General features: G+C 32.4%; 1 protein-coding gene across 1 annotated transcript in view; it reads left to right on the top strand.

The window, feature by feature from the left end:
* Positions 1 to 25609, top strand: part of FSTL5 (follistatin like 5) — a 217207-nt gene that overhangs the window by 179432 nt on the left and 12166 nt on the right. The window contains exons 10-14 of the mRNA XM_031553000.2: positions 5201 to 5227; positions 8802 to 8920; positions 14264 to 14413; positions 18629 to 18736; positions 20249 to 20373. Coding sequence (XP_031408860.1) covers positions 5201 to 5227; positions 8802 to 8920; positions 14264 to 14413; positions 18629 to 18736; positions 20249 to 20373 — 529 coding nt within the window. The remainder of the gene's footprint in view (positions 1 to 5200; positions 5228 to 8801; positions 8921 to 14263; positions 14414 to 18628; positions 18737 to 20248; positions 20374 to 25609) is intronic.

Raw genomic sequence — 25609 nt, 5'->3', positions numbered from 1 at the left:
GTAATATACTTCAAAATTTGTTCAAAATTCCTAGCAGCAGGCCAAACACCTCCTGGAAACAAATTTAGGAATTATTTTTATGCCAGTTTTTAAATACTATTTATCTTGAGTATATGTGACTTCCCCTCTCTTGTTGCTTTGTAGGGTGTAAAGTATTTAATCAACCTCCTGTTTTCAATTACCATCCTGCTTCTATGCAAATATAAGATAAAAACACTTATGGAATAATATTGCCAAGAGAACATTAACAAAATCTGTTTTATAACAGTGCAATTGAAACTTGAGTAGCTCTGGAATCAGAATTGTGTTCTACCTCTAGCAGCCATTTGTGATAATTATCCAGGGCCTTCAATGCTGCATTGGTGTAAAGGAATATGAAGCTACTGGAACAATTTCTGGAAAATTAGAAGTTAAGTGTAACTAAGGCTGCTTTTTAATTATCATTATTTAAAAGCTATTTCTTTCCTTTTGTAAGCGGAGTCTTTATTCTAATACTAAGCACCTATGCATTAACTGATAAAGCTGGCTTTTCGTTTTCTAGCTTGCAGTGTATGCAAATGCACGTTAAAGAACCCTCAATTCTTTTATTAACAAACAGCTTTCTTCACCATACGACTGAATTTAGCAGTTGAAAGTGAGAATGCACAAATTCTTGACAGCTGCAGTGCTGATTTATGCCAGTGCCTTAATTTGATAGTCACAAATGCAGGTTGGATCCACCCAATTCGTTGAAGCCACAAGGCAAATAAAAGTTTTCAACTTACTCTGGGGATACAAAAGAATGAAAATGTAGAACAGATAATTTGACAGTGTAACTTAATAATATATTGAAGAAGGTGGACTGGGTAGTTTGTTACTGCCTTTTTGTAGGTACAGATTGCATCAATAACCATGAAGAGAGGAGGAAGAAACTGCAACAACGACAGCTTCCATCTGCTATTTTTTGTTTGTTTGTTTGTTTGTTTTTGAATTTAGGCTGTGTTTAGGAAGTATTTAGACCATTAGAATGTATTTCATATTTTATTCAAAGTAATAGCTGAATAGGGAATATAATGCGTGGGTACAGAGTATAAATATACATACCATTTCCTGAGCTTGGAAAGAGGTAGGGAGAAAAAAATGATCCTCACTTGGGATTAATTCAAATTAATTACATTGCTGGAATAGAGTACATCAATTTAATCTAGTGTTCTAAAGAAAAAAAAGAAAATGACAGTACAGAGAAAAACAAAACAAACAAAACAAAAACAAACAAACAAACAAAAAAACCCAGATCATCCAAGGGAAGGGAATGTTTCCAAGAGTGATTTTTCAGGTACATAAAATTCTTCCATCCTTGTAAAATATTTTTAAGTGGAGTAGCTTGAAAAATCCCTTTATTTATTTTCTTTCTCCCTGACTTTGTCAGGTGCATTAGTTTGGCTTAGATTTCCTCTACGTTTTGTTTTAGCATAATCCTATCAAACTTAAATCATGGATCATGAAAGCTAAAAAAGCTTTTTAAAGCTAAAAAATAAAAAATAAAAATAAATTGTCATTCTTTTTTACTTTGTTAGTTGAACTATTTTCATTTATCTTGATGTCTTCCAGAATCTTGTTTTCCAAAATATAGTTTAGCTTGCTCCTTAAGATTTATTCTAAATTTTACTGAGACAAACACATGCACCTTGAGATAGCTGTCATAATAAAAATCTGGTCAAGTAATGTTGTTAAGGCATTTTCAGTAATTTGATATATTACTCGATGATGCTTTAATATTCATGAAGTTTTACTCTTGGTCATCAATCACAGGATCTTGTATTATTCAGTTAGACCACTATGTCATTGTCCCTACTAAATTGCAAAGCAAGTTCTGCTAAACCTTTCATCAAGTCACGCAGAGCAGTGTAAAAATTATTTGTCTCATGCACCATGTCTTGGTGCTGTATTTACAAAATAATATATTTTTGCCTTGCCATTAAGTAGGTCTGCTTTTATCACATTGCCTTTTTTTATGTAATGTCATTGTCCTAACACCTAGCAAGAGTTTATGTGATGTGTATGCTACTGTCTTATTGTTTTATGGCCATCATAAGCAACTAGGCATCTCCACTTTCTAAAACTCAGAATGAGACTAAAAGCCTTTTGACTGTGATTTATGTCCTAAATTCTCTCTGAAAGGCTTTATGCAACTTTAATAGAATTTGCCTGTCACATCTTATCCTGAATGATACCTATTAACCTAATTTTCCCAGAGATAATTTATGCTGGCATTTTATTTTATGGCAGTGCTAAACAAGTTTATACTTGTTGAATGCGTCATGGACAAAGACTTTATTTCAAGCTTGCAAGTATGGGGCAGAAATTCAGCTCATGAACGATTTTTTCTTCCTTTTATTGTAGTCTCTATTGAGTTAATGTGTTACCAGAAAGGAATTCTTTTAGAAAATAAATTAGAGAAAAATTAATATTGAAGGTAAGGAGCAAATTCCTGCTAATCATACCAATCCATATGATATCATTTATTGAAAGATTTGAATATTTATTCTCCTATAAGAGTGTATATTAAAATAGAGATGTGTAAACAAATAAATATGTTGTCCTATATGAGTATCCAATCTAAAATTACATATATTAAATCAGCTGAATGTCAAAAAGTTCATCTAAGACTGAAGTTCACATTTGACCAAAAGCAAAATGTTCATCTTTGACTTTGAACTGACAAATAAGAGTTTAAATGTTTGGTTATTTTTTTTTTTGCCCAACCTGAATTGAAATTTAAATGCATGTTCAGGAGTACAGAATAGAATTTCAAAGAATTTGTACTGACATATTCACACTAATAAAAGTTGATGCAGTCAGTAGATAACTCTGAAAAAAAGTGTTAAAGACTGATAAAAGGTAGATATTAATGGCTAAACTTATAGGACATCAAATGACAGTAATTACATGGTTCTTTCCTCAAATTGTGAGGAGAAAACTAATTTTAAAGAAAATCCTCCTGCTTTCCCTGGGGAAATTCATTTGCTTTATTTTAGAAACAGCAACAACAACAATACACATATATAAGATTTCCAAGAAAAAAAAATGGAACCATCATCTGAATAGAGACACTGGCACACAAGGAAGAAGACTGGGGGTTCCAAAACACATGTGGAGCTAAATACGTTGAATGATCTAAATTTGGCAGCCATACTAGTGTTAGTAAGAGTCACCATGAAATTTCATTTGGAGAAGTTGGATTTGTAGAGGATGCATACTCAGGTTTTGTCGTCAATACTTTATTCAAAGTTATGATCTTTTGAAATTTACGGCCTGAAATCAGAAGAGCGAGTATAAAAGTAGGTGATTGAGAAATAAATTTTAAATATGTTGTCCCGTTTTGACTCTAGCAGCAATTCAACCAACAGAAATTCTACCTCATGATGTAAAGGGGGTACTACTCAGCCTGAATTGGAGACAAGGTGGCATGCTGCATTAATACTGGCCTTTGGAAGTTTATTGGATCCTAGTAACTCAAGGCAACAATTACATTTGAAAATAATGTACACCTAGCACTATTAAGTGAGATAATTAAGCTGTTTTAAAGATAATAAACAGAATGCAGACTAAGCATTTTGAAAGAGAGGTACTTACGTTCTTTAGTGGAAATGTGAAAAATTTTATTCTAGCACTTTTTCATTTCACTGCTATTTTCTACTTATATAGGGATCTCTCATTTGTACACTTAACGCACAAAGGTTAAAAAGCAATCATCACCTTAACTATATTAAGAGGTAAGTGAGTGACACAGTTTAAATACCATGTCTAGGGTCACATAATGAAGTAGTTCTGTTGAGATGATTAATGAAACAAAATCAGCAGTCAATTGAAAAATAGGAGAGTCAGAGAAAAAATAAAGCAAGCCTAATGACTGTTACCCAAGACCTTGAACAATGTGCTTTTAGGAAAGTAGACTGAAACTTTCTCCATCCATTTGATGATCTGTCTATTCTGGCAGAGCATGAGAATGAGAGAAATGCTGCACTGCACAAGGCAGAAAGCTTGTCAAGGATAAAGTCCTGACTTCAACAGCGCCCAGTAAAAGATGCTTGGGAAAAACCACAGTATTTGGGGTTTGTCAGAAATAATTATGGTTCTTGTGTGTATTCTCAGGCTTAAGTAACCAACATTGTTTCTAACAATATCTCTTTCAATAATTTTTCCGACCTTTTCCTTTTAATTTGCATTAATTAGTTTTGTGACGTTGTGTTTTGATGAACATCACAATTTTGTTAACTATTAAGTGATGTGTTCTCTGTGTTGTATTTCTGTCCTTTAAAATTTTCTTTATTTCCTAAGACTACTGCGTTATAAAACACTTGTTTTTGTGTGTGTGTGTGCGTGCTTGTGTGTGGCATTTTAAACAATATGTTCCGTCTCACGCTGAACTATAAAGATTTAAAATTTTCACAATTTAATCCTTCTTTTTCTCCTCAGGCAGAAAAAGCTTCAGAGTAGTAAATTAGCATAATTAGTTTTCATTTATCTCTAAGGTCTAAAATCTGAACACTAAACAAGATGATAAAATACAACTCATGTTTTCATGGAAACCAAATATTAAATATATACTTGCCATACCAGCTTGTATTCTTCCTCCCTTCCACCCCCTCAGTTGTGTTCTTTTGAAGATAGATTCAAATATCATACACCAATTCATCTTCAGTGGCATAAATATGCTACAGCAGTACAGAAGAACATTTTATATGCATGTTGGTTTTGCATGTTTCTCTCATAACTGTGTTCTGAAATGAATCCCAAAATTCAGCTGTGCTTAAAGGAAATGACAAAAATTATGTCACCTCTAGTTAATGTGCATAATACATGTATGTGTAATTCCGTGTGTTTTATGTGGTTTTGTTGTTTTGTTTTGTTTTAATAATGAATCATGAAACACACAATTGAAGGCTAATTGAGTTAATTTGGTTGGCAGAGGGGAGGATGGGGAGGGATGAGATTCATTTTAACTTCAATCATTTTGTTGTTTTTTACTTTAGTGCTAGACATAGAAAACTTTATTTCATCCTATTGTTAATCCACTGTTTCCATTGATTTGCAGATTTTAGTGAATCAGAGGTTAAAGCATCCTAATTATTTCAGAAGTGATTTATCATTTTGAGTTGTTTTCTTTTTTTCTTGTTCATTTGTGTTTTCTGCTCTTTATTTCCTTTTCATGCTGCAGTGGCAAATATATTGTGGCGAGAGCAAGGTACTAATATATTTTTTTCATATTTTCCTGTATTGCAGTGAAGTGATCTTCTAATGTTCCTTGTGTTTTTATGTGTGTGTGCTTTTTGTTGTTGTTGTTGTTGTTCATAGACTACAGTTACAGTAATTACCTTTTTTTTCCCTAAGCAATATTTGAGGGAATTTGGTTTTAAGAAAAAAATGTAGTGGAAAATAATCCTTTGAATGTATCTGTACCTTTGTGAATTGCCTCTCCCTTTGAGGAGGGAGGAGAAAATAAACTGATTAAAGATTATAGAGAATTGCTCAAAGAGTGATAACAAAAAATTCAGATTTAAAATGTAGGCTTTTGTTTGCTAACATGATAAATCTTCCAACAAATCTGACTATATATTGTTGAGCTTGGTTTTCTTGTCTGAATCATTCTTATTTCTTCAAATCATAATTTTAAATATTTTTGCTAAAATCAAGGCTTCTGCTGCTTCTTAATGAGACAAGGCATGTTATTCTTTATATATATATACTCAGGAAGGATTTCTGAGTATTGAAGTGGAGAATGAAGGTTTGTGATTTGTTTTGTGACAGAGCAAAGGATAAATATAAATACACAGACAGTATCAAGTCTTAATAGCATAGAAAGCATGGAAAGCAAAAATAGGTATTAATTTTTATGTGTATATATATATGTGCGTGTGTAAATCTTTTCTGACATACATTGAGAAAAATGTATCACCATGGAAAAATATCAAATGTAAGTGTTGTCATGAATTGTCGTATCTTTTCTCTAAGCAACCAGATCTTAAGTCTCAATTCAGGAATTCATGTATTTCAGGAATAGGAAATGTTTCAAATATTTTCATTGGAATATTGGTAATACCAATTAGTGGACCAGACTTTGCTATGAACTAGTGCTAAAAATGATATTTCTAGGTGTTTCTTAAATATTTAAATTAATTTAAAGATTCCAAATATTGATATTTCTTTTGCATAATTACATAATAAACTTTGGCATTTATCAATGTGTTTAAAAACATGAACAAGGGTTTTTTGAATATATGATACTGTTTTACCAGTTCTTCAGAGAGTTGCCTGATTACAGTGGAGTTCATCCATGACCCTCTTGCTCTGTTGGCCTTGCAGACTGCAGATGATGTGTTCAATTTCAATCAATTGCACTGACAAACAACCAGATGCAATTATCATAAATTTTTAAAATGTGTGGTATTCCCTCTGCTTACTTGGCAGATATCCATCAAAGAGTTCTCTTGAACAGAAGAAGAAAAGAGTGTATGTAAAAAAATCTGAAAGGAACTTGAAGATACATTAGGATGTAATACAATAATACACAAGCATAATTATATCAGTATATTAACACATATACTGACAAATCCAAAGCCACTATATATATATATATTTCAGTTTAGTTTACTTTTAAATGTAGATTCAAATTTGTCTAATTGTAGTTAATACACTCAAATTTATTGTTGTTGCTTCTGGCACAGAAACTGTAATATAAAAGTGCTTGGTTTTGCTGGGGAGGAAGGGCTGCAAAATGGCATCAGATGTCTTTAGAGGAGCAGCTCCTTTAGTTATGAAGAAATTTGCCTAAGTGAGATTTATATAGATATTTGCAGACAGAAGCTTCAAGGAAATGTTTAGGATCATGACAAGCATGGGGATTATTTCACTGGATCCACAGGTAAATGTTCCTTATTTTTGCCCAGGAGAGAGGACATTACTTATTGTGTCTCCTTCTCTGACTTTGAATAAGAGTTTGGTGAATGTTGTCAATTGGATATAAAAATAAAATAAAGCCATAAAACTTTGGGTTGTGTTATTTTGCCTGACTTGTAGTCTGGCCACTGATGTAGAATTTTTCAGGGTCAATTTATTAAATCTCTATCACGTTGGACTTCTCTTCCTCACATTCTGCTAATAACTATAACACACTTTAGGCAATGAGGAGAGAAGGGAAGATCTTATTTTATCCCTGACTGGCTACACATGTTTATCATAAAGATACAGTAAGCTATTGATCTTTACTATTCACTCGGAAAATAGCCTAACTTCAGATGTATCTACAGTTCCAGTTGCTCTTTTATGACACAATGTCAGTCATTTTCTAAAGAAAGATTTTGACAAGTTTTGTCACTTAGACTATACTTTTTACCTGCAAAAGCATATAGAAGTATCTCATAAACCAAACTGAGTACATTGCACCAAGTGCAATATTCTCAAGATATTGTCTATGCTCAAGAAAAAACCACGAGGTCAAGTTTTCTTTGAATGTGAGCCTGCTTCTGTGCTACACCTAATGCAGTATAGAAACCCCCTCTCCTGCTTCTTGCTGTCCTATTAATAGATGTATTAGATGGAAAGTTAGGAAAACTGCTTTGAGACTGTCCCTCCATTTTAGAAAAACTTGGCTAGAAGTGGGAATGATTCTGTAAGATTTTTCAAAGGTAATCTAACTTGCTGTTTCCAGGCATAGCCTGACTGCCATGTGCATCATCTTGACTTTTAAATGACTTCAATATCTATCTGATTTCTAATGTGGCTGTTAATCTGTGTATATGTACTTACATACGTAAACCTGTATCATACATGAACGTATATGCAAACTTTTCCCACCCTTAACATTCTCATGATTTTATTTGATATTGAGATATTTTCCTTTCCTGTTAACATAATTTTCCCTTTGGAATTCAGAATAAGCAAAGAATCAGGCTCAAATGTATTTTTTTCCTGGGTTTTATTCTTATGATCTTACATCAAATATTGCTAAGCCAAAAGGAAGTTTAAGTCCTGCACCCAAGAGACATCTACATTTCTATCACTGTAGCACACAGTTTAAGCTGGCAGAGTTTATTATAATGTAATTTTTAAGTACAGTGAATTTCTTCTTCATAGAATTCTGCAAATATCAACTGATCACATCCACATAGCAAATCAACAACAATCATCTTAATCAACAGATGGTAAATTAAGAAGAAAGCTTTTGTTTGTGGTCATGTGCAAGATCTGCTTTCAGCCTTCTCTACAAGACATTACATCATGCCTCTAATTCCACAACACTGCAGTAGGACTAAATAGTTCTTTGTAGCACTTCAAACTTTGACTGAATTCATGCTAAAATAATAATAATAATATATCCTTTTCTAAGTGAAAGAACTGTCAAATATAACAAAGAATTATAAGAAAGATACAGAACTTAAGTTTCGATGTGATACTGAAATTATTTTAACTCTTCTCTCAGAAAAGGAAAAATACAAATACATGGTGAATTTGACTTCAGTGTAAATGATTTCAGAAGATGATTTTCATTACTGCAGCTGTCAAACTATAGCTTGTGTTTCTAGCTCTGTATTCATAAAGACACCTTCTTGCCAGTGGAGAAAATTATGCAAAATTCTGAATAACATAAGAAGGATTCTTCAGTTTTACAGAAGATCCCAGAGGACTGATTGTGTTAGAACTATACATGTTAACAAACTGATCTTATGCCAGTAATATGATGAGAGTTTTACTTCAATGCCAGGGCTTTCTTTTTTGTGATTATTTAATTTTGTACATTTCAATGTGTTTTTATTCCTAAGGTCTGGGAATTGGGAACATGTTTTATGTTTTTTATGAAGATGGAATCAAAGTAATACAACCAGTGGAATGTGAATTTCAGAGACATATTAAACCTAGTGAAAAACTCCTCGGTTTTCAGGCAAGTTTTTTTTTTTTTTTTAACTTGTTTTTAATTTCCTGGTAGTATTTTTTCAAGTGTAGTTTTCTTTTAATTAAGAAATGCTAGTTTCATGTTACCTGTTTAATAAATTCAGACATGTCTTCCCAATTAATATATAGCTTAAAATGTTTGACTCAAAATTTGCTATGTCTTTGGTCATATTCAAATTTTCAATCTCTCTTTTAGATTGAATATTTTCCCTCTGCTTTCTTTTTACTCCTTTCTCTCACTTTCTCTCTCTTCTCTCTCTCTCTCTCTCTCTCTCTCTCTCTTCTTTTCTCTCATAATTTTTCCTTACCAGCTCTCTATCTTCTTGTCTTTATTTCCCTCCATCCCACCTCTTTTTACCTGCATTTATGTAGATTTCTGTGAGTCACATTCTCTGTGTTAACTAAAGAAACAGTAGTCACTGTTGTTAATGGCTTCTTTTTCTCCGCTGGATGTTTGTTTATATCATTCAACCAAGTATTTTGATGTCTGTATTAAACTGCCCATCTAAGGCAGCTCCCCATCCTAATGAACATGCTTAGAGCTCCCTTGGAGTTAGTAGGGACGATTGACACTTTGACTCCTACTTACAGTTTGTATAGTTTCAATAATTACAGCTAATTTCATCAAACTCTGTGCATTTATGAAATGTTTCCATATGTATTACTATATGAAAGCATTGTCCATTTCTATTTGTTTTTTTGCTGTTTATTTCTTCCCTGCTAATCAAATAATTAATTGACATGATACACGTTCTCAAAGGAACTTGGGACCAGTCACTGTATTCACTTTTTCTCATCATTTGAATTTGAATGAATGACCTTGAAATGAGAAAAAAAAAAAAAAAAGGTGTGTAATAACCCATAACTGTACAATTTTTTTTTGCTAATACCTAAAACACTGAAGTAGCAGCAGAGCTGTCTCAATGGCTTTTGCCTCTTCAGTTATCATTACTGATGTCAAAGACTGCTGTATTCAACAGCAAGATTTATTTTAGTGTGAATAATTATACTTTGAACTGCTAATCATACTTTGGTTTGTGCAGTTAAAGTGAAATCAGGTTGACATAGCCAAAAAAAAAAAAAAAAAAAAAAGCCAAAGAGCTTTTTTATGGCTGTTGAATTCAAAAGCTGATTATTTAAGAAGTCTGTTAAGATTTTATTGGTCTGAAGTGCAGCCTAGAGTGTAAGTGTATTTTTATTGAAATGTGGTAATAATCAGGATGGATAGTAAGACTTCTTTCCGTTTTTGCTATTTTCAAACATAAATTAGCATAGCAATTGATTCCCCCTTCTATTGCTATAAAAAAGACCAGGAAAGCAGACTACTAGACAGCTTTCATTTTTAAGTAGATGTAGATTTGTATTTTGAATATCTGGTATGTATGATAAATTTATAGCCAGAAGTAAAACTTTGTGCTTGCATGCATACATTGCACCCATTAATTTCAATAATATTTCCACTTATTCTTCTGAACACCAAAAACTTTTTCCTTCACCTATTACTAAAGTTGCAAGATCTTTTATTCTTGCAGAAATGTTTGAAATATATATTCTTAGATTTTTATATTTGTAGATCTGCATAATGTAAAAGAAGAAAGGAAAAATATTGTTTTCCATTAAAAGTAAAAAAAAAAAAAAAGAGATGAAAATCTGAATTTAAAAGAATTCCTTGCTAATATTACTATATATTACTATATATAATACTACATTACTGAAAAACCTTGTTGACTACGAAGATTTAGAGAACTATTGCTGTTGGTTTTTTGTTTTTTTTCCTAAGTAAAGATAACAAAATAGTTCAGTTTTATCCCAAGGTCAGATTTTTATCAAGTTCGTTTACTTGTAAGAGCCCATGTTGTAAATTGTTCACTATTAATTCTCTTTGACCGCCATACAACTTTAACTAATTAAAGGTGCTAGTTTATTTTTAGATCGCTTTATTCAGCCTTTCACATCTATTCTGTCCATTGCTAATAAAATCTCCATTGCTTGCCTCTTATGAAATACCTTCAGGAAATCATTTTTCCATTTCTTCACACTTTTCTCAATTACATGTTCAAATGATTAGTAAAACCCCAGTAGACCCATTTCACTGACAAATATTTGCTGAAGTCTAGGACCATACATAAATTTTGCAGCGCAGTTTAGGTTCATCAGGTGATATACACACAATACTGTAATGTTCTTCCTCTGCTTTCCTGTGTACTTGTCAACAAAACAGGGTTACACTTAGCTGAGCTTCTTTAAAAGAAGTTGGTGTTTCTGCCTAGCTTCACATTGTATTGTGGATGAATGGTGTAGTAGTTAACCAAGCACTTATTTAGGTATGCTAATTTTGCTAAAAGTAAATATAATTTCTCAATAATAATATACTTGAAAACTCTTACCTGAATATTTAATTGCCTCTTATGCAACTGTGTGTCAGTACAGTGAAGTGCTTTACTGTGTGACTAATGGGAATAAATTAGGCTTTTACTGTGTTTAAAGTGAAGGAAAAGACTTGGTGCCTTGTAGGAGCATCATAGTTCCCAGGATGTTCTAAAGAACTTCCTCCAGTCCTTCCCAGAATTACTTAAATTACTGGAATTTTCTCAATAAGTACCAAATAAAAGTTGAGTTTTATTGTGCTTATATTGACAATAGGGATGGAAATAGGCATATTTCCATTTTCTTATACAGGTTATCTGCTTTGACAGCTGTTTGTTTAACCTAGTATCAAATAGATCCCTCTAAACATGCACCAAATACAATCCTTCAGCCCTTAAGTGTTTTGTCATCCTGTTGTGTATGGGTCATTTTCCTCTATTATATATATATATTTCCTCTATCTAATATGCAACCTCTACTTATCTTCTGCAAATTAATATTATCTGAGGCCTTTAAATTCTTAATTTATGGAAAGGTGTTTCCCTTCTCTTCCCCCAGTGAAGCCCTATTTCTGGGGAGGAAGGGAAAGAAACTATAAAATGTCTTTGAAATCATGTGGAAAATACCGTGATTTCTTGTTTATTCAGAGAAATAGAACATAAAGACAGAAAACATAAAGAAATAGAACAAAAAGAACGTAAAGTTTCAGTAAACTGAAACTTTTAGTGCCTGAAGTTGAATTTGTGTGGAAGATGGAATCAAAATTTCATAATAATTGATTTTGAAAATGTAACAACGTAGCAGAAGAAAGTTACCAACAGACGTGAAGTTAACACACGCTAGTTATTACATAGAAATGTGTTTTGATTACACTTTAGCAATGCAGGAAGCATACTAAGTGCAGGATTAGTAGAAGGAAAATAAAGGAGAGCTAAAGACAAAAAGGTCCTGAGTCTGATTTTTTTAAATAATTGAATAATAGTTATACTTGTCATGTACAATTTATTGTTCTAAGTTAATGTGGAATAGATGATACATAAATTTAAGCCTTAATACATGCACTCTTCTGAACTATTGATGTCATTAGCTGATGAAGCATGGATAAACTTTTTACTATACTGTTCAAAGATCATGACTCAAATTCTTGTTAAAACACTGAGGACTCCTGTGCACTAAGTCTAGATTTATAGACAAGGAATTAGCACATATAAATCTGCAAGCATGTGTTTTCTCCCGAGGATTTGTTGTCCCAGTCTACTTTGAAAAACTTTCTTTGAGGATTTATTTTCTTCCATCTGCTGGCTGGATGCTGGGCGAGTAACATTTTGATTAAAAAGTCTGGGGAGAAAAAAAAAACAATGAAATAAATTAATATTTTATCAGATTTTAGCTTTTTCAGAGAGAATAAATTAGGAAAAAATAAATTGCTCATACTTTAATTAGAGGAAGAAAATGTTGGTTTTATGCTTAGATTTTAAGGAGAAATTATTTTAATTCAACCACTGGGGAAATTAATGTAGAGACTTAAAGAAATCTGTACTGTCTAATCAGATAACTGCTAACTTTTCAAAAGCAAGATTTGAGTTCCATTGATTGAAGCTATTTCTGGAGTATCCAGATAAATGTCAGTTTGAGTAACAAGGGAAAAATTACCACCTAAACCAATTAATGCTGGGAAAAACATTTTTTTTCAGATGTGAGAATTTAGGTGCAGATTTTTCACTGTCAAAATATAGTTTTGTTTTTACTTTAATTTTTTTCCAGTTTGGGTGTAAAGAATTGGCATTGGATTGTAAGAATTTATAACAACATAAACAATATTCTAGAACTAGTAAGTATGATTAAGCTTTTATGCTTTTTTAAATGATGCTGTGAGAGAAACTTGGGTTTCTCCAGCAAGATTTAGTGATATTTTGCAGATACATTGAATTTGTCTCTGTAGAAATCATAACACCAGAAAATGGGTTAAACTGAGGTGAGTTCCTAAGAAAGAAGACAGAAAAATATGACACATGATAGAGCAAGGAACATCTAAATACACATTATTTGAAGGAATTGTTCTTCAAAGAAGCAAGAGTACTGTGTCATGCAGTATTGAATTAGTTATCTATTTAGTTAAAAATTGAGCTGTGACAAGGCATATATTTAGAGTAAATATAAAACACAGTTTGAGATCAGTGAAACAGCCTTCCAACTGAAGTGACAATTTCACAGAAGGCAAATTACAATTTATCTGATGATTGCACAAAATACTAGTAGCATACTTTATGTTGGCACCTCACTTTATGCAGTGAAAGGCTTTTAGCGATGTTTAAGAATAGAAGTTTGCTTTGTAACCGTACCTATCATTCATTGGAAAAAGATTTTAAACATTTTCCTTCAAAGTACGACATTTTAGCAGTGCAAGATAAATCTTACTCTTTTTATTTATGACTAAGTTCTGCTGAAGTTCCTGATCATGTGCCATCCCATGGAACCTGAGTTTAGTAACCTTTCCTTATCAATGTGATTTCTGAAAGATCTTCCTTTAGTTGAAGTTTAAGAACAACGCAAATACAAGCAGAAGCTATTGATGTCCTGTTAAGAAACTCCTTCAGTTAAAGCTGGAAATTGATTTATTTTTTATTTTGACTTATAGAGTGTATTTTCTCAAATGCACAGAGGCACAGCAGGCGAAGAATATTGATGAAACAGAAAAGTTAGCATTGAAATTCATCATCTACTTCTGGAAAACACTGTTCCATAAAAGATATGTGGTCATTGGTCACAGCCAACAAGAATTCAAGAGGGAAAAGTCCTCTTTAATGAACTTAACTTCCTATTCTTTCGGTACCATATCTCACACTATCCTTCTGGACAAAATGCCCAGCATATATCTAGACAAAAAAGGAGCTGTAATTTGTCTTTCTATTGCATTGTTACCTGTTTTGACTCTTACACTTTTGCTGTTTCTCTTGAAATGCAGGATGAAGTTTGTCCCAAAGCTGCTGGAGATTCTGTTCAACGGTGTGTTTGGGCAACTGCTGTAAATGTAAAAGACAAGTTCATTTACGTGACTCAACCTACACTTGACAGAGTGCTTATTGTTGATGTACAGTCTCAGAAAGTTGTACAGGTATTTACTCGTAGTTTTTTAAGTTAATGTCTAATTTATGCACATTTCTTCATTACATTTTGGAGGAAAAAAAAATGCCAGTATCTTGGGAGATCTTAAAGAAGTTCAATTGCTTCAGAGCCTGAGCGTCAGTAGTCTCATTGACTTGAAAGAGAACTGAGTTGACACTATAGAAATCAACTATGACCACTGTGCTTTTGCCTTTTCTCTTTAATTTTTAATGTGTTTTCTTTTGATAGCATCAATGCATTATCAGTGATATCATTGTACTATGAGGTTAAACCAGATTTATACTGAATTGTCAAAGTTGCGTAAGAATGCATCTAGCAAATAATAGCCATAAACCCAGTGCATTTAGAAAGATTTCCTGAATATGAAGAGATTATTTAAAGCTCAAAATATTTGTGTTTTGAGGCAAAATCAAACTATTTTTGCTATTTGTTTTCTGCCTACAGTTCTTACCATGTTACTCTATTTTTTTCTTTATATAGACTATTTCATTGTGTAGTCTTTAGTCTTTCTAGTCAAATGACATCTGCCTGAAGGATTAATACTCTTTCACTTTCAGTGGCAAAATAAGGAAAAGCTTCCAGTTCAAGGCTGTCAACAGTCTTTTGGGGCTTGTTTATTTTTTGTTTCATTTGTTTTTTTTTATTTTGTTTTTTAATATATTGCAGGTCATATAAAACTTCTTGAAATGTGCTTAAATAACAGGACTCTGCTTTTTCTTAATTAAAATTATTTCCTGTGCAAGGAAGTCTGAAGCTAGTTAATAACTTGTTCTCATAAAAAAAGAACATTTGCATGAGCTTTTCTGACATAGAACTTTTGGCACCGTGTTAAGTCTTCTGATTCAAATTTTAATCATATAAATGATTACAAATAATCACATCTACAGAATTACTTGCAGTATCATCACATTCATAAGAAACAGATGTTCTTCAGCTAAATATAACAGGGATTCGTATTAGAATTCTAATCTAAATTGTTAATAAAAATACTTAGAGATTTTCTTCATGTCTCTTGCCTTTTTTGTAAATGAATGAATGAAAATCTTTAATGTAAAGATTATATATGTATATGCACATATACATATGTATAATATTGTAGTGTAAAATTTTAAAAGAATTCACAGCAAAGTATGATTTTAAAATTAAATTAATGTGACAAAAATAAATTTAATGTTTATAATTTTGTATTTCAAACATCATTGTTCATACTTTCCATCATTTCATTCAGTAGCCTTCATGATAATACTGGGGAAAAAAAAAACAACAAAAACCCACCAAACAAAATTACCTTCAACTTTCACACTTCCAAAAATAAAAGAAATTTCATTTCAAAAGATAGGATAGCATTGCTTTAAAACTACTTCTAAAATGTCCAGGCATCCACAGAATGTTTATACCATCTGTGGAACCTTTTATAGAAATGGAATTCTTGCTTTTTATGGTTCTAGGGTACTCAGATATTAATGAGAAATTCTCTTGTTATTTTACATGTTAAAAATACTTACTATGTAGCAGAGCAAAATTTCTGCTATTCATTATTATACTGAAAATATTTTCCTAGGACACATTTTCTGAAAGATGTGTGAAAATTATTGTGGGACTTCATTGGTGCTATGCTTAACCTCGCTGATATGTAGAATAAACTTATTTTAAAAAAAGTAAAAAAGTTAGTTGCAATAAAGTGAGTCAATCATGAAAACCCAAAACCTGTACAATCTTTTATACATAGAAGAAGAGCATAAGAAATAAAGCTGCTGATTCACAGTTTGCTTTCAGAATCGAAGTAAGCAAATTTGGAATCTGCTGACAAGTCAGTCAAGTAATGCTTTGCTCACCATTTTTTATTATATAGCAGGCATGGCCCTGTCTTCCTTTCACTTTATTATTGAATGTTCATTTTTGATTTTGTTTTCTAGGTATTAAATGTTGCTGTACTCATTGCACATGCAGTACACTAACACTAGAGAAGCAAAGAAGGGAATTTAACTTCTCAGTCAGATCAGGCTATTTTTATAATATACAGTGCTGCCCAGTATTGGAAAAAAAACCATCAAAATACAAATTATTCTTGGAAAATAGATACTAAGCTAATTATAAATAAGAGAATTTTAGTTACTGGACTCCTGTTTATTTTTTTTAATACATGACATGTTATCGTAGAGGATACTATATACATTTTTATTTTTTTTTTCTACTGTATCTCTTAAAGAAGAAACTGCTTTTCTATGCAACAGCACACCTTCAGAAATACAATAAAAGCAAACGTGGGGAAAAATTCGTATTTTGGATCTGAGCAGGATGCAATGATAACAACTCCATTAAGGTGCAAAATAAAACAACCCCAAAGACAGTTAAAAGCATAATTGAAAAGGCTATAAGTTGTGGAACTGTGTTCTCTTCTTTATAAAATTGATGTTTATTTGATTTTGATTACTATGGTTGCTTGTCTGTTACATTTATTCATTTTTACTACAAAAGTTAATGTAAAATCTGTGTGTATCAGGTGCATATGTATAACACCTAGATTTTAGGTTTCACTGTTTCTGTGGAATATCAATATAGCTATCAAAATAAGTGCTTGAAGAAAATCCTATTGCGGATATTTTACATTGAAATAAATGTTTCCAAACTGTGAATATGAATGGTGCATAGATTTTCTGATTTAGCCAGATACTTTTCTTTCATTTGTAAATTCTTGAAACAGAGGAGCCTGTAATTGTGCAGTACAAAATTAAGTGGGATGATTTCAGGGCGTGCTGATGCAACCAGAGCTCATCACTATTTAGTACAGAGTGTGCTGGTGGCAGTTTAGCCTGGATAGCCAGGAACAGCTGTGAACACAGGTCTTCAAAACTCCAAGAATCTCTCTGCTGCCAGCATGCTCTTGAGAGTTGCATTATCCATGCTTGACTACACAGGCAATTTCTTCTCCTTCAGGCAGTACCATGACCTAATTCCTGAACACAACCTAGCTCATTCAGCAACGATGCATGGGTCAGACCTTCATTTGAGGAAGCTAAATGGAAATTTGATACACATCAACAAATTAACTAGACAGTGGCCCAAGTATTGTTTTAGACAACTTGTCTTCTAACTTGAAGCAGAAAGAGTTATCAAACAAAAATGGCCTTTTCAAGGGGCATCTTTGTTTTTAAATGAGCTGGTGAGCAACCTAGCTTCATTTACCACTTTCAAAAGGTAAAAATGGTAGGTTGTTTTTTTTTTTTTTTTTTTTTTTTTTTTTTTTCCAGATGAATCTGTGGCTTGCAACACCTCAGGAGTACAGTTAAGTATCATCAACAGCCTCAGCCAGCCATTAGAGCATTATCTTGAGGATCTACATCATTACTTTAAATTACCTTCACTTAATTAGCCAGCTGGTATTCTCCTTGACAAACTGATAAACAAGCTGTGCTTTACAGCTCCATAATGGTGAGAGTAAAAAGCAATTTCCACTTATTTTTGCTGCCTTAATGATGAAGATAGAAAAGTAATCCCTACAATTGTTTGCTTCATGCAGAATGTTTCTTACTGAAATATTCTGTCCTCCCTTTTCATATCTCTGGAATCTTCAGTGCTTCTCCTAATAAATAAAGTGTAAACCTTAAACACCTAAAAAGTCTGTAGTCTTTGGATACAGAACTCAGGGAGGGAAACATCTTGGTACTGATCACTTCTGCCAAAAGTAGAAATTGTAAGGAAAACATTTATGTATTTAATAATATTGCCAACTTGAAGAGAATATATCCAGTTAAAAACAGTGCAATAACATTGTTTGGGCAGGGCTGTAGAGGAATACCTTGCATTGACTTTAGTATATGGCTTGAGAATATTCTTCCTTTTTTAGTTGTTTTCCAGTATTTTTTAGATTTTAAATTGATATGTTTGGAATGAGAGAATGTAGGGAAAGGAAGGTTAACATTTTTTGTTTTGATTTAAAACATATATTTTTTTTCAGTTTCCTGATAGCCTCAATATAACATGTTTTTGATGCCAAATTTTATAACACATAATGAATAAAAATCACTGTTTCAGCAATTCAGTGACTTTGAATTAATCAGAGGTCTTTTTCAGCATCTGACAATGTAATTTTTAAGTATAATCTGAAAACATCGGGATATGTGTGTCTAGTCATAGTCATCTGTTGTTTTTCTTTTCAACATGTGATCAAGAGTAAGGATTTTTCATTTTATTATACTCGCAGGCAGTAAGTACAGATCCTGTTCCAGTGAAGCTACACTATGATAAATCACATGATCAAGTCTGGGTGCAGAGCTGGGGAAACATGGAAAAGAATTCACCAACTTTGCAAGTGAGTATATTGATCAGACCGATTATATGCTGGGAAATTTAAATAAATTGAATATTTATGTAGGTAGGAAAATGTTTTCAGGAAACCTGAAACAACTGAACTTGCTAGGAAAATGTTAAGAGATTTTTTATACTTTTAGTTAGAAATGTAAATGCTGATTCGATGGAGGGTTATAGAGTACAGCTGAAAACAATGGCATGTTTTTCTAGTCTGCCAATCTTCTGAGAACAGATATGCTGCTTATAATGATTTTGCTCCTAATCAGAGGATACCATGGATTTTAGGCATATATTCATATTTCACTAAAATTATGTCGATGTTCTGGAGTTGACAAGCTAAGAGTTCCAACATTGTTTATTGTTAATTGCTTTGAGTTTGGGACTTTTTTTTTTCAGATATAAAATAATAAGAATCCTTATTTTTCCCATGCCTTCTCAGCAGCAGCAAGCCTAAGGACAGTCACCAAAGAAACATTTCAAGCAGCTGTACTTCACTCCTGCTTTTTCTCTCCTTTCTTCTAATTTAAAGTAATCCCATGAGAATACAGTGATACTCTTTGTGTTATAATTTCAAAATTACTTTTTATTTCAACTTATTTTCCTTTTCTTTAGAAGTCAGTGAAGTCCTTATTTGTCTTTTAAATGCATAAGAAAAAAGAAAAAAAAAACAAACATAGAGCTCAAACAGAAAAATGAGTAGTGTTTGAAAATGATTTTTATACTCCTAGTGACTGTGAGTAAAGTAATTTGTGAGAGTTTGGTTGTCACTCCTCCCAAAAAAATGACTAATAATTGAATCAGATATATCCTGTCTTAGAGCAAGCATTCATTTTCAATCTTGTTTTTCCTTGAATTAGGCATGATCAACTCCTTTTTTTTAAAATCCAGTCTTAAATGCACAAAAATGAACATCATAGCAGCTATTAATATAAAATTGTCTTTTACTCACCCATAAAATTCTACCTCAGATGACATTCAGGATTTGAGTATTCAAAGAAAATTTATTCGTAACAACTCAAGGTATGCGTAAACTGCAACCAATTCAATATATTCAATATATGCTATGTTGGATTTCTTTATGCTTGAGAAGACTTAGGATCATATGTAGCCATAGCTTCCTGTGGATCAGTTGATAACATTTTATCTTTTCACTTGGGCTGAAGTGCTTAAGAAACTTATTCCCACTCTAGTGTTGAGTATGAAAAAAGACAAAAATCTTGGTGTGCACTAAAGGCTGCTATAGAATGTAAATGAATAAATGTGGTTAAAAAAAGAAAAAGAAAAAAAAAGAGGAAAAAAAAGTATGCATGAAGAATAGCTTGTCTAGCATGCAACAATTCTATGAAATCTGTAATGCTGATCAGCTTTATTCACTGTCTTTTGCACTCCTTCTCATGGCTGAAGAATAAAACAAGAAGTGGAATAAAGAGGCAATATTCTATGATTCTATTTAGATATAGATTAAACTTTGAAGGAATATTTCTATAGTTTATAATAATGATACTTTATGTAGGTGATAACACAAGCCAGTGGGAGTGTTTCTCATCACACAATCCATACTCAGCCAGTGGGAAAGCAGTTTGACAGAGTGGATGACTTTTTCATTCCTGCTACAACCCTCATCATTACTCATATAAGGTAAGTTTTGGCTGAGTTTTATTTAACTTTCAGATGAACTGTAACGCTGTCTCCAAAAAAAAATATAATGTAAAAACAATCTTGAAAATATTAGACCATGCACCTTCAGTATTGCTTTGGAAGACCCTTTTTCATATACGATACTAATAGGTTAAATGGAAGCTCTTTAAATTATCAGAATAAACACATTTATTGAAGTAATCTATTTTTTTTTCCTTATCTTACTGAAAGTTCAAAAAATCCCTTGCTCTACATACTAAAGTTAAGATGTAATACCATCTGAGGTATACTTGAGGAATTAATAACCATAACACCGATAGCTCTCTAAGTTAGGAGCACAGATCTTATTTTGGAAATGATACCAACGTCTTCTACTGCTGAAAGTGTTTGCTGTATATACTTCTTGCTATATTGCATTAAATGCATCTTGTATTCAATTTATTCTTTTGATAATTTCATTTTCATTTGAAATGTTTTCCGTAACTTTTCTACTGGTTAGCATAGAAAAATTCTGCCATCTGTACATCTGAATCTTGCCTTGATGTTCATTAGCACTCTGTATGTTTTGAACTGTTAGGTTCTTTGCAATGTGGCACAGACCTATTTCGGTTCAAAAGGCCTCTTCAAATAATTAACATTTGTTTATCCCACCTTTTCAAGTTCAACTTTCTATAGAAACACTTATTAGGATGATCTCACTTTTTCTATAGTTATAAGAAAGCATCATGCATATTTAGCTAAAATCTCAAGTCATGTGTAAATGTGTGTCTCCAACTGTAAAGATACAGTTAGTTATTTCAGTGACTAGTAGTCCTTTAAAAGTAAAAACCTGAAATTTAAGGTAATTCTACAACTGATTCCAGAATCTAGGAATATTTATCTGTAATTGATCTATTTTTCTGTATCCAAAAAAGCCATTCTGTTTCTCCTAAAGAGGTTGCTGATGAAAGAGAATATTTTTAACTTTCTGCAGAAGTTAGCTAACAAGGAATTGGCAATCAGCCATGTGCAATTTAAAAAGGAATGTGTAAATTTATATGACTGAATAGAAAGTGACTTTAAGTGCCATTACTACTACATTGCTTTAACTGAATAGACAAATGCATATTGTGTCCCTGAACTAATCTGCAGCCCCTACTCTTAACCATAGAAAACCCACCCTGCTATATTTGTAGCAGCATGGTTTGAGGGAACACAACCTACTGCTTCATAAATTACCAAGTGCTGGGTTGACTAGCCTTCTTACTATTTAAATTTGATGTTTATTATTATATCGTTGCCCTGGGGAAGACAAAGTTGTGGAGTTTTATCATGAAAGGAACATACAGCTGGTGATTCCTACTTGCATAGCTCCCAACGGATTCTTTACCCATTGCCACTGACATTTGAGATTTGCATTGACAGTTGAGGCGAGTAGGCATCTACAGTGAAAATCATTCCAGTGTCTCCTTTGACAACTTCCTGTTGGACACTTTTACATAATGTTAAGTGAATTTAATTAAAGTTATATTAATGTATGCAAGTCTTTGAGAGTCAAAGACATGGCAGCTAGGGAAAAAAATGATCTTGAATTATTAAAAATGATTGTTTTGTTTAATTGAACAATTCTATATGCTATAGGCAAATACGTTTATTTATGAGATACATGTTCTATCATAACAGTAATATTTCATTATATGTATTCTATCATAAGTATTCTTGCTATATACACAGTAATATGCAGTATAAAAGGATTAGTAAAACAAAACTGATATTTAGACACATTAATTTTCATGTAATTACGACAGACATCAATAGGGGTAAATATTATTTAGGGGAAGGTACCAGGAAAAATAGGCCTAGTCCAAAGACAGTGAAGAAATCGTTTTGGCAATTGGTATTCTGTCTGAGTAGGTCAATTAGTTGCTTTCATCTGTGTGTGCTGAGTCACAGCTACCTTTAGCTGAAGAGCCATGGTGATAGATTCTGTATCCTCTTAGCTGAGGGGAGGAGTGATAGTATGAGCAATGTCTCCTTTGTTTTAGGATCCAGTCAAACTTTCCTTTCACTGCTGAGATAAGGGAGAAATAGTTTTGAGCAAACACCATTAGAAATCAAGCCAGTTTTTGGCTATAATTTTTTTTTGCAATAGGTAACTGTTGATACATAAAACAAACAACACATAATACTAGTTTCAGTAAAACCAACAAAGTTACCATTAACCTCCCTAATAACCACCCTACTGATGTTCTCAGATGGCAAATTCCTGTTTATTCAGAATCTCAACTGCAAATAGAATAGCTTGGCACCCAGTGATATGGCTTTAAAAATATAGATTGCTTAATTCTAGAATTAAATATATATATTTTTTCGACTAGGAGTAGTTCATGTGCTGACTCTTAGAGGGTGCTCTGTAGTGTTAATGAGGGGCATAGAAATCCTTCTCTTTCTCACAAAACTAATAAAATGCAAACTTTTGCTTACAGACAATCAGTTTCCCAAAGCTTTTCTTGAATTTCTTATTCCAGCCACTAAAAATGAACCAAAAATCTTGGTAAATCAGTAAAGGAGGCTATGGTACAAGCCAATAATGAATAATAAGAAGAAAACTGAAAGGAGTTTGTTCAGCTGTTGGAAGTCTGAAGATTTCAAAGGGGAGAAATTTATATTCAAATTTATAATTTGCATTTAAATTTCTAATTTACATTTATAATTTCATTACATTTGCTTATGTAAACATAGACTATTACAACCTGTCCTACCGTCTTCATCTGCTTTGTTTTGCCTCTGACATTGAACTCACAACCAGTTTATGAAAAATTACACCATAAGAATGAATGAATGTAAAGCTTGCTATTTTTCATGTCCGTGTTTTCAAATGCACACTGCTTGAAAAAATTCCCAACTTCCCACTCAGTTGTGTTGAAAAGTAGTCAGATATTGTGGCTACAAAAGTGGAAAGAGTGGAATCTGTTAATCTGCAGTAGATGATACAAGTCCCAAGATCTTTTCTGGGGGATATATATGCAAATCTTATTCCTGCTGTAGATGAACCGTTTAGAAATCGAGAATACATATTTTATTTTTTTCCTAGTTTGCCTTATTCGTTTACTGAGAACAAAATTTTAATCATTGAAGTACTCTTTGTGCCAAAGCAGTGCAATGCAACCAATGATCTTGTCCCTAGTTGTCTGCTAACACCCATTTCTTATCATAAAAATAGACGTTTGCAATTAGTATGTGGGATGGCTGTAAAAAGATGACTTGTACAATACTCATGAAAATATATTATTAGAAGCCTAAGGAGCAAAAGTGCTGATTATTTCAGCTTCACTGTTCATAAATTGAAGTGAACAAAAGATAATTGGAATAAATTAAGGTCTATCATTACACTGCTGTAAAATGTTTCAAAAGCAATATTAAATGAACTCACTGTAATAGAGTCACTCTAACTTTTTAGATCGTTTAATCTTTTAGCAAGTATTTTAAATGCAATACAGTTATCTGACTTAACAAGTAGAAGAGTGAACAATCAACTCACTGGTGAGATGGCTCAGGATCTGAATGTTCTCAGTTTGAATTTTTCTCTCTTATTTCTCTGTTACGTAGGATAATAAGGGAAGCAGTCTTTCTAAAATTATACTTATTCATTTGTACAACACATTCCAGAAACTAAGCTTTTCTTTAAGAGGTAATTGGAGTATGATGCCAATGTGAAATTTAAATACCCTTGTGGGGTGGTGACTCAATACATTTATAAGTTTGGATGGAGAAATTCACATTTAATTCCAGAATTTAAACCTCTACAGAGATGTGAAATAGCTGAAGGACTGTGAGAGAATTTTCAATATTTTTATGAAAATATTATTTCAAAAGTCTGGTGTAATCAGAAAGGACTTCCTATTCAAATGTTTCACAAGTCAAAAAAAAAAAAAAAAAAGGTTGAATATTTATGCAGAGAATGTAATTTAGCTCAAAGATGCAAGATAATTTAATATTTTAGAAATTAAATTAAGAAGATATATTTCACAGGAATAGAGAGTTTGCAAACTGCTCTTAGTCATTAAGCTATAAATATAGGTACTTCTACAGGGGAGAAAACTTGAAAGCTTGAGGATTTGGAGAAAGAAGCTCAGTAGCACCAGGGCAATCAGCAAAGATGTAGCAATTAACTGCAATGTTTAATGATAACTGCAGAATCATTCAGTAAATCCTCCATGGTAGCAATGCACACAAACAGGTTTAGGGGCTCACGCTGTACCATCTCCCATCTCTATTGACTGTCTTTGTGATGATGGTGTTAAATGGGAAACTTGTAGCCATTCCTTCCCTCTCTGTATTCCCCCACGTAAAGAAGGTCTGTTTTGGTCCTTATGTTTGTTCTTTTTGAAGAATAAGCTCACAGGAACTTCTCAGGAAGAAGGAGATAAGACAGCAAGAACTCTTTTTCTGCATCCTTCTGCTTTACATAGTAAATTTTGCAGCATCTTTGTTCTAAAGATATTAGGGAGGACATACAGATGGAGAGATTCAGTTCAGAAAGTTGCTCAGCTACTATTGGCAACAGAAAGGAAATTCCTTATGTTTTACTTTAAATCCTCATTGTTATTCCAAATAAATCTATCTATAAGGGTTAATTTAACCTTGAGATGATCTTAAAATTATGGAATTAAAAAAGATTTTGTATGTTTACTGATTAACTTCCAAAACTCAATTATTTTAAAATTGTCATACATCATGCCATGTATGCCTGCTATGAAGTTTATTTTTCTTCATAGCAGCCCTTATAATTTTGTATTTTCAATCGTGACTGTGGAATAGTGAAAATTCGTTTGCAAATTTTTATTTGTATATTCCTATTTTTGAGAATTTAGAAAAAAAATTATTCAGGACATTCTTTTCTATTTGATATTATGATAAATTATATATTCTAATATTTAGTAAAGTTGAGATGGTTATGTATTTATATGAATCAAAGAAAACTTCAAAATCTGCAGTGATAGACTGTGTTTTGACTGTGTTCATTCCATGTGTTCCCAAGTGTCAACAAGCAGTATTTCCTTATAGATAAAGTATTCTAACTTCCATCTTAACAGCAATGATAACAACAACAAAAAAAAATACCCCTAAACATTAATAATTTAACACAGCAACTTTGTCACAACGTGCCTCAGTTCTTCCTGTGCTGATCTTACATTTGCAATAGAAATTCATCTCTTATGCTTTTATGTGCCAAAAAAATCACTCACATTTTTAA

Source organism: Meleagris gallopavo, chromosome 4, assembly GCF_905368555.1.
Source record: "Meleagris gallopavo chromosome 4, MGAL_WU_HG_1.1, whole genome shotgun sequence".
NCBI lineage: Eukaryota > Metazoa > Chordata > Aves > Galliformes > Phasianidae > Meleagris > Meleagris gallopavo.
The sequence above is the reverse complement of the archived record's forward strand: the minus strand, read 5'-3'. Positions and strand labels throughout refer to the sequence as shown.